Source organism: Chrysochloris asiatica, unplaced genomic scaffold (assembly GCF_000296735.1).
Source record: "Chrysochloris asiatica unplaced genomic scaffold, ChrAsi1.0 scaffold00135, whole genome shotgun sequence".
Classification (NCBI taxonomy): Eukaryota; Metazoa; Chordata; class Mammalia; order Afrosoricida; family Chrysochloridae; genus Chrysochloris; species Chrysochloris asiatica.
The window spans coordinates 4,876,561-4,891,696 of record NW_006408653.1 but is presented as its reverse complement, the minus strand read 5'-3'; the positions used below and the strand labels follow the sequence as shown (position 1 = coordinate 4,891,696).

At 39.4% G+C, this 15,136-nt stretch overlaps 1 protein-coding gene across 1 annotated transcript in view; it reads left to right on the top strand.

Annotated features, from left to right (window-relative positions):
* Positions 1-15,136, top strand: part of YEATS2 (YEATS domain containing 2) — a 124,447-nt gene that overhangs the window by 100,818 nt on the left and 8,493 nt on the right. Inside the window, exons 23-24 of the mRNA XM_006869809.1 lie at positions 5,518-5,620; positions 6,608-6,681. Of these exons, the coding sequence (XP_006869871.1) occupies positions 5,518-5,620; positions 6,608-6,681 (177 nt within the window). The remainder of the gene's footprint in view (positions 1-5,517; positions 5,621-6,607; positions 6,682-15,136) is intronic.

Here is a 15,136-nt window from a genome sequence, read left to right as displayed (position 1 = left end):
CAGCAATGATATCTCTCGTTCCACGGCCTCTTCTGAATCCAGCTTGAACCTCTGGAAGTTCTCTGTCAATGTATGATTGTAGCCATTTCTGTATTACCTGTAGCAAAACTTTACTTGCTTGTGATATCGAAGAGATTGTCCGATGATTTCCGCATTCTGTTGGGTCACCTCTTTTTGGAATGGGCATAAATACTGATCTCTTCCAATCAGTCAGCCAGATAGTTGTCTTCCAAATTTCTTGGCAGAAATGAATGAGTGCCTCTTGTGCTGCCTCACTTTCTTGAAAGATTTCAATTTTTATTCCATTAATTCCTGGTGCCTTGTTTTTTGCCACTTTTTTCAATGCACTTTGGACTTCCTCCCTGAGTATCATTGTGCTCCTTTTGTAGAGGAGGAAATTGAAGCCTGGTGCCTGTTTTTGTAAATAAAATCTTAATGGCAGACAGTCTTGCCTGTTCATTTGCATATTGTCTATGACTGTTTTCAAGCTCCAACTGCAGAGTTGACTAGTTCACACAGAGATCACACAACCAACAAAGCCTAAAATATTTACTGGTTGGACATTCATTCAAAAAGTTTGCCAGTCCCTGTTATAAAGGGAGCTACTGAAAGCATTATTGGCAATCTGTACCAGTTACACTCTCAGTAGGAGGTACATCTGATAAGGCTTGCAGCTAACAGATTCTTATCAAATTAATTAAGGTCACAGCATCTTTTATTTTGTTTTAGTTGAGGAATAATTTTGTACAGCAAAATGCAAATTGTATAACATTTGATGAGTATATTGTTGTTGTTAAGTGCCATCGAACTGTTTCTGAGAAGAGATTGGTGAATTTGAACTGCCACCCTTGCGTTAATTGTCCCATGCTTATCCTACACAGTGCCCCACCAGGACTCCTGATGTGTATTGTTACTGTTAAAGTACCATCGAGTCAATTCAAACCAGCCTGGTGGACTCATGCATTATCCATACCAGGATTTCTGATGATGTACAAATATACAAATCCTTGTAACCACCACTCAATTCAACATCTAGAACTATCTTACAGAAATAACTTAACACTTCCAGTTAATTCCCACTCATTTTAGGCAACTAACGTTCTAGTTTATGTGACCATAAAATTATTTGTGTTTGTTTTTGAACTTTATGTGAATGGAAGCACATGTGTTCTTTTGTATCTGGCTTTTCACTGCACCTCATGGTTTTGTTCATTGTTGCATGTATCAATGGCTCATCCTATTTGATTGCTGAGTAGTTTTCCACTTTGTATGACTCTATTGTCATTTAATCTCTTGTTGATGGGATATAAGGAACCTTGGTGTGGATAAGCATAGGATAAGCACTGGACTGCTATCCACAGGTCGGCAGTTCAAACCCACCATCTGCTCTAGGGGAGGAGAGAGGGAGGAATAAGGCTTTCTGCTTCTGTAAAGATTTACCACCTTGGAAATCCTAGACAGGGTCACGATAAGTTGAAATCAGCTCAGTTGCAGTTTGTTTGGATTTTCACTTGGCGAACATTAGGATTGTATCCAGTTTGGTACTATTATGTGCAAGTCTTGAGGACACATGTATTCATTTCTCTAGTTGAACATATGAGTTATAGGACAGGTATCCCAATGCTCATTGCCGCTAAGTTGATTCTAACTTACAGTAGCTCTATAGGAGAGAACAGAACTGCCCTTAGAGATTCCAGGGCAAGCAGATAGAAGATTAATCAATAAAGTTAAGCATACAGAGAATTTTAATAGTAACAATTGACCATTCAATTTACATTTACCCAGAAACTTCAAAGTACACATTTTGTCAAGGGCGCTTGAAATAGATTCCCAAAAAGAGACTTTGTGCTGGGCCATTAGCAAGTGTTGATAATTGCAAAGTATTGAAAGCATACTTAGTATATCCTTAGACCATAATGGAATTAAACTTGAAATCATTAACAGAAAAATAACTATAAAATGTCCCAAGTAGTTGGAAATGAAGTAACACATAAGCAAACCATGAGTCAATGAAGAAATCACAAGGGAAATTAGAAAGTATATTGGACTGAATGGTAGTGAAAACACAACCAAAATTTGTAGGATGTGTATTTTAATTGGCACTCAGAGAATGGAGAAAATTCCAAAGGTGATAAAAAAGATTATTAGAGCCATGAAAATGCTAATCCTCTGGAAAAACTATTCTAGGGAAAGACAGGGCAGTGAGACTAAAAAAGGGATATCACTACAGGTATCTGCAGACATTAACAAAGATAGTGAAGAGACCACAAACAGGTACATTTGAAACTTTAGATGAAATGAATAAGCTTTTTGAAAACTTAGCCCAAACACACTGGGGGGTGGGGGGGGAGTATTTAAAATAGTCTTAAATCTGTTTAAGAGAATGGAATGTGTAATTTAAAACCTTCCCTCAAAGAAAATTTATTTACCGCCCATTCATGATAATAAATAATTCCCAACAAATTAGGTCCTAGAATTGATCTTCCTCAATAAAATGTTGTTGTTAAGTGCTGTGGAGTCATTTCTGACTTATAGCGACCCTGTATAGGATTTTCAAGGAGAAACTGGTGAACCCTGCGGTTCGAAGTGGCTTTGCAGTCCAGCACATTAACCCACAGTGCCACACCAAGACTCCTCAGTAAAATATTAGGATTACTATAAATGAATTTTGGAATCCTGGTGTGGCATTGTGGGTTAATGAACTAGACTGCAGAGTAGGTTTGAATCACAAGGTCACCGGTTCAAGCTCACCAGCCAATTTTTGGAAACCATGCAGGGTCCCTATGGCCTATGGGTTGGAACTGACTCAACAGCACTTAAGAACAGCATAAATAAATTTAGCAGGGTCATATAACATATGTCAGAACACATCAAAAGTCTCCCTGATGGTACAGTCATTAAAACACTTGACTTTAACCATAAAGTTGGCTGTTCGAACCCACCAGCTGCTTCACAGGAGAAATCTGCTCCTTGTTATTTTTGAGTGTTGTCCAGTATGTTCCAACTCAGAGCGGTCCTGGATAGGGTTTCCAAGGCTATAAATCTTTGTGGGAGCAGAAAGCCTTGGAAATTTGGGGGACAGTTCTGCTCTGTTATATAGGGTGGCTATGAGCTCAAATAGACTCTAGCAATGGATTTGGATACATCAAAAATCATTTGAATTTTTGATTACTAGCCGAGCCACAACATCAGAGTATCTACTGATATACTTAAACAGTGCTGTGTTAAGTGGATCTATCTATATGGAAAAACAATGAACTTTGATCCCTATCTCATAGCATAAATAAATACTAATTTGAGCTATATATCTGCTTTTGCAAAGATTAACAGCCTCAGAATATCTTATACAAGTTGCTATGAAACAGAACCAACTCCACAGCGCTTAACAACATCAGAAACCTAACTATGAAAAATATAATAAAGCTTATAGTATGAGGATGTCTTTATGACCTTAGGATAAGTTTTTAAACAAGAAGCGTATGGAAACTAGTCATTTTAAAAAAGGTTAATAAATGGGACTTTATTAATTTGTTGTTTTTTATTTGTGCAATCAAGTCAGTTCTGACTCACAGCAACCCTGTATAGGGTTTCCAAGGAACAGCTGGTGTGTTTGAACCCCCAAGTTTGTGTTGATCCTGTAGGTGCCACACCAGGATTATTTTTTAGTTTGAGGAGCCTCAATTCATCAGAAGACACTAAGAGAGCAAACATCTAGCCACAGTTTAGAAGGTATTTGCAATACAAATATCTGAGGAAGGAATAATATTCAGAATGTATATTGTGAGGGGGCTTCAGAAAAGTTCATGGAAAAATTCCATCTTTCTATTTGATTTTCCATAATTATTTGGAGTGTCCTCATAGATTTAAAAATTGATATGAAAAAGACTGACAACTAATTTTTTTAAATAGACACAAGCTAAGAGCTGGCACCTCACAGAAGAGGAATTCCAAATAGCTCATGAGCTCATATCAAAAGTTTTTCAACCTCATTCATCACCCGGAAAGTGCAAATTAGGTCGATAATGACGTACTATTTTACCTACCAGAAACACCAACATTAGAAGAACTGCCAATACCAAGTGTTGGCCAACTAGAAATTTACTTATCCTGATGGTGGGACTATAAATTGATGTAATCACTATGGAAACTAGTTTGTCAGTTTCTGATTAAGTGAAACTTTTATTTTGCCTTGTATTCCAGAAAATCTACTTGTGGGAAATGAGTACACTTGTATACCAAAAATATGCACAGAAATGTTCATTGTTTATAAATAGCTAGAAAACTGCTAACACAAAAGAGTATTTCAGTGTTTCCAGTTAACATGGGAAAATGTAGAAAAGGCTAACCGATTATCTTTAGCAAGGAGGGGTTAGGAAGGAACCATAAGGGAGCCTATTTGAATTGAAGAGCTAAGTGAATGGTGATGGTTAGTTACATGGGTATGGTATATACATAAATAAAATTTATTCAGCTAATAATAAATGAAAGTAGCTTTGGTAGCGTAGCGGTTACGAATCGGGCTGCGAACCTCAGGGTCAGTAGTTCGAAACTACCAGCTGCTCCGCGGGAGAAAGATGAGGCTTTCTGCTCCCATAAAGATGTACAGCCTTGGAAACCCTATAAAGGGTCGCTATGAGTCGGAACCGACTCCACAGCACATAACAACAACAACATGAATAAATGAAAATTTGTTTATTTTCCTGTATTCACATTGTACATTAATAAAACAGATACAGGGAAGAAAGATGTTCTGTATCTCATTTGGAGACCCTGTTACAAAAGGAGCCACTGGAGGATATTGAATAAGGAAATGACCCTGTAGAGACCTTCGGGGAAAATGATTCTGATGCTGATGTACAAAATGAACTGCCTGGAAAAGAGTGGGGGCAGGGAGCTGCTGCAAAAGCAGTAACACATGTGTGCTCATGGTTGTTTGATGGAAGGAAACTAGAAGGAGCGGAAGGCAAAACATTGATAACTTGTATCAGTAGATTTGGTATTGTTAAAAGACAAACTAATGATTGGCTGAGATATTGTTAAGGACAACACATCTGATATTTGCGTTCTACCTTATGTCCCAGAGCACTTAAGGTAATGCTGGAAGTTGATAAACCTAACTGGGCAGGTAATATCCAGAAGATCATAATAGTAGAATGGAGAATAGACTGCTTTTATCTTTTAATATACCATTGTACAATCATGTGGGTGTGTGTGTGTGTGCACCGGAGCCCACATAACAGTGTGGTGTCTCTTTAAGAAGTTTCTCAACAGCTGTTTTATTGCCCCAGCCTTGTCATGAGCCTGGAGTTGCTCTTCCTAAGACCCAAGCTAACAGTTATTCCCTTGTCTGCTGACTCTGATGACAGGAGTCATGTGAGGCCTTCTGGCTGTGTCCCTACAGCAGCTGGGGTGGTAGTTTCCTCACTGGGGTTCAATGGGAGAACTTTGTTTCTGCCTGCACATGACCTTCCATCATTGAACCCTGACAGCTCTCTCTTTGTTGCTCTTCCCTTGTAGTGAAGACTGAACCTGAAACACCTGGGCCAAGCTGCCTCTCTCAGGAGAGTCAGACAGCAGTGAAAACAGAAGAAAGTTCTGAGCTGGGAAACTATGTCATTAAGTAATTATTTCAGTCCTTTTTACAGAAGTTCTGCTTTGGGTGTTTTTATGATGCTTTTTAAACACCATCCCTGTGCCAGCTGAGTATGTGTAGAGTTGTGTGTATAGAGGTAAGCCCCTTGATGGGTGGAGACCTTGGGTCCATATGCAGTAAATGCTGTTAGCACCTGATGCATAGATGAAGAGAGCCTTTATGGGGAACATTGACAGGACTTAAGGGTAGCACTGAATTTGCCCGTCACCTTACCTAGGAGCCTCAGGTGAGATTATAATCTCCCTGCAGTTGAGGTTGCCAGCTTGTGTGTTCTTTGCTGCATCCTTAGGTATCATGAAATGTCTCATGATAAAGTTATCAGATGTGTACACATTTGTGCCTCATGATCCACACACCTGGCCCATCTTACACAGCTGCCTTCTCCGGGACCATATGCACTCATTTTGCTTTTCTTCTAGAAAATGCTTCTTGAGATTTTCTAATTTCCAAATAGGAAACTCACCTCTGACTATAGACTTCTCAGCCTGCCAGGAACAATAGAAATGTAGCCACGTTAACCTAAGAGATGGGGGCATGATGTATAACAGCCCTAAATTAAGCATTTGTGTGATAGAATTTTTCTGCTCCAGTTGCAGTCTACTTAATTTTAAAATAAAATGCTTATGACATTTGCATAATTTGCAGTTTCTAGGGTCTCATCTGTGTATTGAATCTTGACATTTTCGTTTTAAGCCTAGAGCACTCTTCATATGTAAAGAAGACTATCAATGGAAGGAAGGACCTGCCAATATAATCAGTTTAAGTTGTAATTCCCTGGAATGGGGAAACAGATATATATACAAGGGGGTTTCAGAAACTTTGTGGAAAAATTCCATTATCTTCTTAATCCAATTTTCCACAAACTCTTTGAAGCACCTTTGTATATTTGGCTAGGTGCTCTGCTACATGTGTTTAATTTATTACCTCAATTTTCTCTTCTTTTATTCTTCTCAGGATAGACCATTTAGAAACTATCCAGCAACTCTTGACAGCTGTTGTAAAGAAGATTCCACTAATCACTGCAAGAAGTAAGACAATGATACTGAAAGTATATATGATTTTTTTTTTCACTGTCAACTATATGGGATATTTTTTTTACTTAAGACTAACATGGTGTTTATTTTAAATTTTAATTTATTTTTACTGTGAATTGAATGAAGGCTTACAGACAAGATCACACCAGTTCTACATTCAACAAATCACGCACTTTGTTTCATCTCAATGATTCCAATCCCTCCATGTAACAACAGTTATCCTGCTTCCTCCCTGTAGTTACCCATATACAAATATACTCTCTTTCAAACACTTATATATTTGTGGGATATGTAAATATATATATATTTATATATCCCACTCTTCCCCCATTATTCTTTCAGCTTGTGTGTCTGTGTACGTATTTACCCACAGAACACTGTTGTTCCAAGGTCACTATTTACCTCTATCCCTTTTAGGCCTTACATACCTTCATGTGTCTTCACCTGTCTTCATCATTCTTCTGCCAACCTCCCTCTTGTATATTTCCCTCCCCATCACCTTAGTGAACATGTGTCTACTCTCTAGTCAGTGAATTACTCTCCCTTCCTCCCACCCCTGGTAACCATCAAAGAATGTTTCTTTTAGTATGGAAACCTTTTCTTCAGTTTATACAATAGTGGTCTCATACAGTATTTGTCTTTTTCTGATTTCCTAATTTCTTTCACTCAGCATAAATATCCTCCAAGTTCATCCATGCTATGAGGTGATATGCAGATATGTTGTTATTCTTTAATGCTGCATAGTATTCCATTGTATGTGTGTACCAAAATGTGTTTATCCATTATTCCATTGATGGGCATTTAGGCAGTCTCCATGCTTTTGCTATTGTGAATAGTGCTGCGATGATGAACATCCGAGTGCATACTCATGACCTGGCTCTTATTTCTTGTGGATGTATACTGGGTCGTATGATATTTCTATTCCCAACTTTCTGAGGAGTCACCATACTGTTTTACACTGTGTTTGAACCATTTTATATAAAGTCTTGCCAGCAGTATAGGAGGATCCCAGTCTCTTCGCACCCTCACCAGCATTTGTTTTCATTTTTAACTTTGCTGTTAATGCTGGTGTGAGATGATATCTCATTATTACTATAATTTGCATCTCTCTAATGGCTAATGATTGTGAACATTTCATATATATCTGTTGACTGCCTGAATGTCTTTCTTGGTGAAGTGTGTATCCATATTTTAATTAGATTGTTTGCCTTTTTCTTGTAGAGGTGTTGTAGTTTCCTATAAATTTTAGAGATTAGTACCCTGTCTGATATGTTGTTGCAAAAAATTTTTCCCAGTCTGTGAGCTTCCTTTTTACTCTGTTGGCGAAATCTGTAGGAGGTCCTAGGCATCTATTTTGTTTTATACTATTTGTGTTTTTTTAGTAATGTTTGATTGTATATTTATGCCATGTATTTTAGTCCCTAAGTTTGTCCCTGTTTTTTCATTGGTAATCTTTGTAGTTCTAGGTTTTACATGTAGATCTTCAATTCATGTTGAGTTTGTTTTTTATATGTGGTGTGAGATGAGTCTTGTTTCATTCTTTGGCAAATGGATTTCCAATTTTGTCAGCATTTGTTGAAAAACTGCATTACTTTTTAATGTTTATTAATAATGAAAGAAATTATCATTTGCATGACAAAGGAGCCCTGGTAGTGTAGTGTGGTACACTTTGGGCTGCTAATTGCAAGGCCAGCAGTTCAATCTACCAGTCGCTTTATGGGAGAAAGATGAGACTTTCTTTCTGCTCCTGTAAAGATTATAGCCTCAGAAACCCTGTATAAGGGTCACTGTGAGTCAGAGTCAACTCGTCCTGTACAGGCGGGTTGTATTTACTAATTTATTTCATCACAGTCTCTGTGCAATGATAGTGTCCTCTCCGTTTTCCAGATGAGGAACTTTAAAGCAAGTGAAGGAGCGTACTCAAGATGGCATAACTGTAGGTGGGGGGCACTAGATGAGCCCAGTTGTGCTTTCCTCTAAAGCCTGTAGGCAGTCAGTCCTTCCTCTAATAATTTCACTCTGTAGAAGTACATGATTTTCAAGACCTCCAAAGGGAGAAGTCTCTTATACTGCTGTCCATTGTGAGTGAGACTTAAGTAATTTGCTTCCCTGCCCTAAATGTCCTGACAGAATCAGCAGGCACCCTGTGGATACTGAGCTGTAAACCCAGGGGCAAGATTGCTATGAACATTAAAACAGGATGGGTGAAGCAGATTATCAGAGGAATATGATAAGGATAGGACAGATATAGACCACTGCACTTATTTTTGCCAGCTGAAATAGCCAAAAAATCATCTTTTTTTTTCCTCAGTCTGAAGTTCAAGAGGTCTTTGGCCTGGGGTGAGGGCAGGCACTAAAAATATACAAAACAAAGCATGCAACCATTGGACAGTTTTACATGAAGAATTCAAAGAGAGTGGTTCATCACGGTTCACCTTTCTCACTGTCTCTACCCAGACTGTTTCTCTACTGTTCACTCTGTTTCTTCAGTTTTCATTTGTGCTTGGAGTTACTATTGTCAATTTGATTTCACAGGTAATTCTTTGAAAGAGTACAGCGCTCAAGGCAAACATTTTTTATTAATTGAACTAAATTGTTGTTTAGTTCAAAGGTGACTTCATGGGCTAGTTTTGATTAAAGGTTCAAAAGTCCATTTGAGGCAATAGATACAGGGGTTCCTACAGTCTCTACGTGTCCAGTAAGTGTGGCTTTTGTGAGAATTTGAAGTACTGGTCCACATTTTTTCTCTTTCTGATGAAGAACCAACCATCTGTTGAGTCCTTGATCAAAACATTCAATAATTGTAGCTGGTCACCAATTATTTCTTCTGGTCTCATGCAAGGGAGATAGTAGTTCATGGAGACTCTGAGACCTATAGTTTAATTTTCGTCTAGGATTCCTAGGTTCTAGGTTTCCTTCCTCTGTTCTCCAGGCGAACAGCGTCGAATCACTGTAGCTCAGCTGGCCTCTAACAATACCCCAGGCACTACTCAGTGGACTAGGAGGTAGAGTGGAAGCCCTAAGACCAGTATTAGGTCACACTGAACAGATCCATAAAACCATGATCCCAAACCTTTGCTTAAAGAACATGAATCTCAAGGGCTTATTCTGAGGTAGTTCAAAGCAAACTGTATTGAGCATCATTGACAACAAACACGTTTTTTGCTGAGTACACTCACATCATTTCAGCATCCATGGTCCTCAGACCAACTTGACCATTCCCAGCATCACAAACGAGATTCAGAACCTTTATTTTCTTCTTCTTCCTTTTTTTTTAAATGTTTTATTGTGAATTATGTGATAGTTTACATGGGAGAACATTAGTTTTACACCATCCTATTGTATATCATTTCATTGCCATGGTTACAATCCCCCACAAGCATCATCAACCAACCAAAGAGTATACCCTACAAGCCTACCCCCCAGTCGTCAGCACACAGCCCCCTCTCCCTCTCTGGGTCTATAGTCCACAGCTGCTCCATCTCTCCACATCATCGTCTCTGCCTCCATCTCTGGCGTCACTGCTTCTCTGGGTAGGGTCCCGCTCTCCACTCTTACACCTTGATGGTCCCAGGACCTCCACTCCTAGACTGCAAAGTTAATCACTCTTCTCCTTGCTACAAAACGTCTATGTTTACATTTTCAACCCTTACAATTATTCACTACTGTATCACAAGAGACCTATCCGCATTTCCTTTCATCAGCCCTACCTAGACAGATTGGATACAACTCAGTGGAGATTCTACCGTCCTCCACACTCTCTGGATCTAGGTTCCCTTTTAAAAGCTTATAAGCCAGTCACTTCTTGCCTTTGTAGCTCCTCCCCACTTTGGGTAGCCAATGTCCCAAGTTGCCCATCCCTGTCTACTCTGTATGGAGGGAGTGGGAATGATCCTTGCTGTAAAGATTTATTCCCTCTTTTGAGCTTCTGCGTCCATAGGTATAGGTCAACTTTATCAAATTGTATACTCTTTTTTTCCTCTTCTTTTTTCTTCTAGATGAGCTCTGATCATACAGTCATTGAAGCGACGTCAAGTGGGTATTATCTGCAAGTGTGGGTGTTCTTGTACATATGCCCTCTCTTCTTATCAGCTGGACGCTTCACTCTCCACTCTAGTCTTTTGTGGCTGTGTCACTGACTCTGGGCCCAAGAGTCTTGAGGTCTTGCCACACTGCTAGCCAACCAGGTCTCCACCCGGGTTCACAGGGGTCTGTTAAACGTTGTAGGGCTTAGCTCGCAGCTTCATTGCTGTTTTTCCCTCACTTCCTCTTATTGGTGACGAACGTGGTCACCAATCAGAGTGTGTATTCCCATTGAGTCTTAATCTTAGAAGGGGGTTTGTTCTGAGGGGACCTGACCACTTGCCTTGATGTCTCCTGGGCGAGCAACTTGCTTGTTCTTGTAGTAATCTGTCAGACTGCCCATATTGTTTTATATTTTTTCTGTCCGTCTTTCTTTCAAGAAGTATCTTCTGTTCTTCTAGCCACTCCAGGCTGTTCTGCTCGTCCTTTCAAGTGGAAATTTCCCACTTCTGAAGATTCTGCATGCTGTTCAGGATTCCACCTATGGTCTTATGTAATGCAGAGGCTCCACAGGAAGCCTTCTTCACTGGGCATGTTGGATCCCCATTTTAGGTATTTCAATTAGTTATAGGCAGAAGACGGAACTTACAAGCTTTCTATGGTGATATTTCTGGCTATTCCTTTCTCTTCCCTTCCAGTGTCTATTTTATAATGGTATGCAAGGGAAACCAAGATTCAAAAGACAGCTAAGCATTTTAACATTATTTCTGCCCTTTTCCCCATTCCAACCATGTCTCAATCCCTGTATCCCAGAGCCTTGTTGTTCCAAGATTGTGCATACATCATTATTTACCTCTGTCCCACTTAGCCCATGCAAGCCTGCCTACTTGTTCTCCCATCCGCTTTGTTCTTCCATTCCACTCTCCCTTCTTCTATATTGCCCCCCTCCCCAGCACCCAAACTGTCCTGTCTACTCCCTGCCCTGTGCTCCACCTTCCCCTCCCTCCCCTCACCCCCCCTTCCCATATTCCAGCAACCAGCAAAGAATCCACCCCCCTTTAGTATGGGTTATTTTTCTTAGTCTTTTACAGTAGTGGTCCTATGCAATATTTCTCCTTTTGTGACTTGACTGATTTCACTCAACATAATGTCCTCAAGGTTCATCCATGTTATGCGGTGGCTTGCAGCTTCCTTGTTGTTCTTCAAGGTAGCATAGTATTCCATTGTGTGTATGTACCACAGTTTGTTTATCCATTCTTCAGTTGATGGGCATTTTGGTTGTCTCCATCTTTTTGCTATTGTAAATAGTGCTGTTATGAACATTGGTGTCCATTTATCTACTTGTGTTATGGCTCGTATTTCTTGTGAGTAAATACCAAGTGGAAGAATTGCTGGATCATAAGGTATTTCTGTTTCCAACCTTCTGAGGAAGCGCCATATTGCTTTCCAGAGAGGTTGGACCATTTTGAAGTCCCACTAGCAACACAGGAGTGTCCCAGTCTCTCCACATCCCCACCAGCATTTATTGTCTTTTTTTTTTTGATCTTTGCTGTTATTGCTGGTGTGACATGATACCTCATTGTTGTTTTGATTTGCATCTCTCTAATGGCTAGTGATAGGAGCTCTGGTAGTGTAGTGGTTACTAATCGGGCTGCGAATCACAAGGTCAGCAGTTCAAAACTACCAGCTGTTCTGCGGGAGAAAGACGCGGCATTCTGCTAGTGTAAAGATTTAAAGCGTCAGAAACCCTGTACAGGGTTTCTTCATAATGTTTGTTGGTTGGTCGTATCTCCTCCATGGTGAAGTGTCTGTTCACGTCCTGTCCCCATTTTTTAATTGGGTTATTTGTCTTTTTCTTGTAGAGGTGTTGTAGTTTCCTATGTATTTTAGAAACAATGTTCTTCTTTATCTATTATGCTGGTTTTTGCGTTAAAGTTTATTTTATCAGAGATTAGTACTGCCACTCCTGTTTGCTTTTTATTGCAATTAGCTTGGTATATTTTTTCCATCCTTTGACTTTTAATCTGTTTTTGTCTGTGTGTGTGAGATGTGTCTCTTGCAGACAGCATATTGAAGGATCTTGTTTTCTTATCCATTCTGCCACCCTCCGTCTCTTAACAGGTGAATTTAATCTGTTTATATTCAGTATATGGATTATTGATAGGTATGGATTAATTGCTGCCATTATGTTTGTTTGTTTTTGTGTTGTTGCTGCTTTCTTTGTTCTGTGTGTCTTCCTTTGTTGAGTTTGTGCTTATTGTGTTCTTGTGAGTTTCCTCATAGTTTTAATGTTTCCATGTTTTTGGATTTTCATTTCCTTGATATGTTGTGAAGTGTTAATTTTCTTTGAGGTTGCCTTACAGTCCGTTAATTTTTCTCTCCATTTAGTGCAGTCTGTTTTATCCTGTAATCTACCTGACCTTCTCACCATCTGGGTCTCTGTTCCTATGTGTTTACCTTCTTTTACATTGTAATTGTTTTGATCTCAGACTGACCTCCCAGATTCTCTTTGTTCTTATATAGTTTTGTTCTTTTCTCGACTCTTCCATCTGTCGATTCAATTCTGGGAGGTGATGCCACGTATGGCAATCTCTGGTTGTTGTCTTTTCTTGTTGTTTTTCAGTCCACAGAACTCCCTTTAGGATGTTCTGTAGCGCAGGGTTGACTTTGGTAAAATCCCTTAGCTTCTGTTTATCCTGGAATGTTTTGATTATACCATTGTATTTGATTGATAACTTTTCTGGATAAAGGATTCTTGGTTGGCAGTATTTTTCTTTCAGGGTTTTATATATGTATCTTCATTGCCTTCTTGCTTGCATGGTTTCTGCTGAGAGATCCAAGCTTAATCTGACTTGCTTGCCTTTGTATGTAACACTTCCATTTTTCCTAGCTGCTTTCAGGAGTGTCTCCTTATCTTTGATTTTGGAGAGCTTGATTACGATATGTCTCAGTAATTTTTTTTGCGGGGGGGCGGGGATTCTATCTTTCCTGGGGTTCGTTGAGCTTCCTGAATGTTTATCTTTTCACTTTGCAGGATGTTAGGGAAATTTTCTTTCAGCAGTTCTTCAACTATTTCCTCTGTGGACTTGTGTGATTCTTCTTGTTCTGGAATGCCAGTGATTCTTAAATTATTCCTCTTCATGTTGTCCAACATGAATGTTAAATCTTTAGATTTTTTTAATTCTTTTTTTCTGTTTGTTCTTCTATCTTAGTGGTATTGAGAGATTTGTCTTCCAGCTCACTGGTTCTGCCTTCCATCTCCTTTGCCCTTTCAGAATATTGTCTATTTCTGATATTCTATTATTGATCGTTTGGACCTCTTTCTGCAGGTTTTGAATTATTTACAATGCTGTATTTATCTTATTTGATTGTTCCTGTAGCACTTTCCTGACTTCTTACTTGTTTTTCTCAACTCCATTGTAAAGTGTTTTGAAACATTTTCCAATCATTTTTCTGAATTCTTTCTCAGGCATTTTCAAGGCCTGCCCTCCTTTCAGAATGGAGTCCTGGTCTACCTCTAGATCATTTGTCTCAGACATTTTATCTTGTTTCTGGACATGCACTGATATGGTCATCTACTTTTGCTTCTTAGATATGTTTAGTGTTTATCTGTGGCCTTAGTACTTAATTGAGTATGTGTTTTGGTTATTTTTTTATGCTTTCTGATTGCCTCCAGGTAGATGTGATCAGGATGTGGGCTTCTCTTTTCACTCTTCTTATTGCTTAACTCAGAGTAACTTTCACAGATGTTGTCTGCCTCCCTGGTATATGGCAGTTGATATTGGGTCTTGCCTGGGTTTTGGTGTTTTATAAGTTTGATTGTAGCTTGACTATATGGCAGCAGTTGCTGACTTTACTGGGTAATACAGGGAGTGAAAGAGTCCCCCAAAAGGTGTAAGTGGGAGCATCAAACAGAAAAACAGCACCAGCACACACACAAAAAAAACAAACCAAACAACAAACCAAAACTAGACTGAATACTACAGTCTATAATCACAGAAAAGGGAGGAGGGAGAGAAGGAAAAAAAAAATCTGTAGCCTAATAGGAGTATGACTTTAATGTTGTCTCTTCAACTTCTTGCTTTCAAAGCTGCCTGAGAGATTTCAAGATGCTCCTGTTGGTTGTTATGCTATACCTCCGGCTCCAATGTAATTTCCGGCCTGTTTTGTTTTTAAGCTCTCTTTCCCTCTCTACAGCCCTGTCCAGGCCTTTCCTGTATTTAAAAAAAAAAAATCGGGGCTAGCTCTTAGGCTGAGTATATCCGTGTGCATGCATGGCAGAAGAACCCACCAGTGGTGAGAGTGGGTGGTGTCCACTTGCTCAGACACCCCCCTCTAGTCATCAGAATGGAGGTGTGCAAACAGTGTGTGTGTGTTTGTGTGTGGGGCAATGACCAGGTACAAAAAAATAAAAGAAAATCAGAAC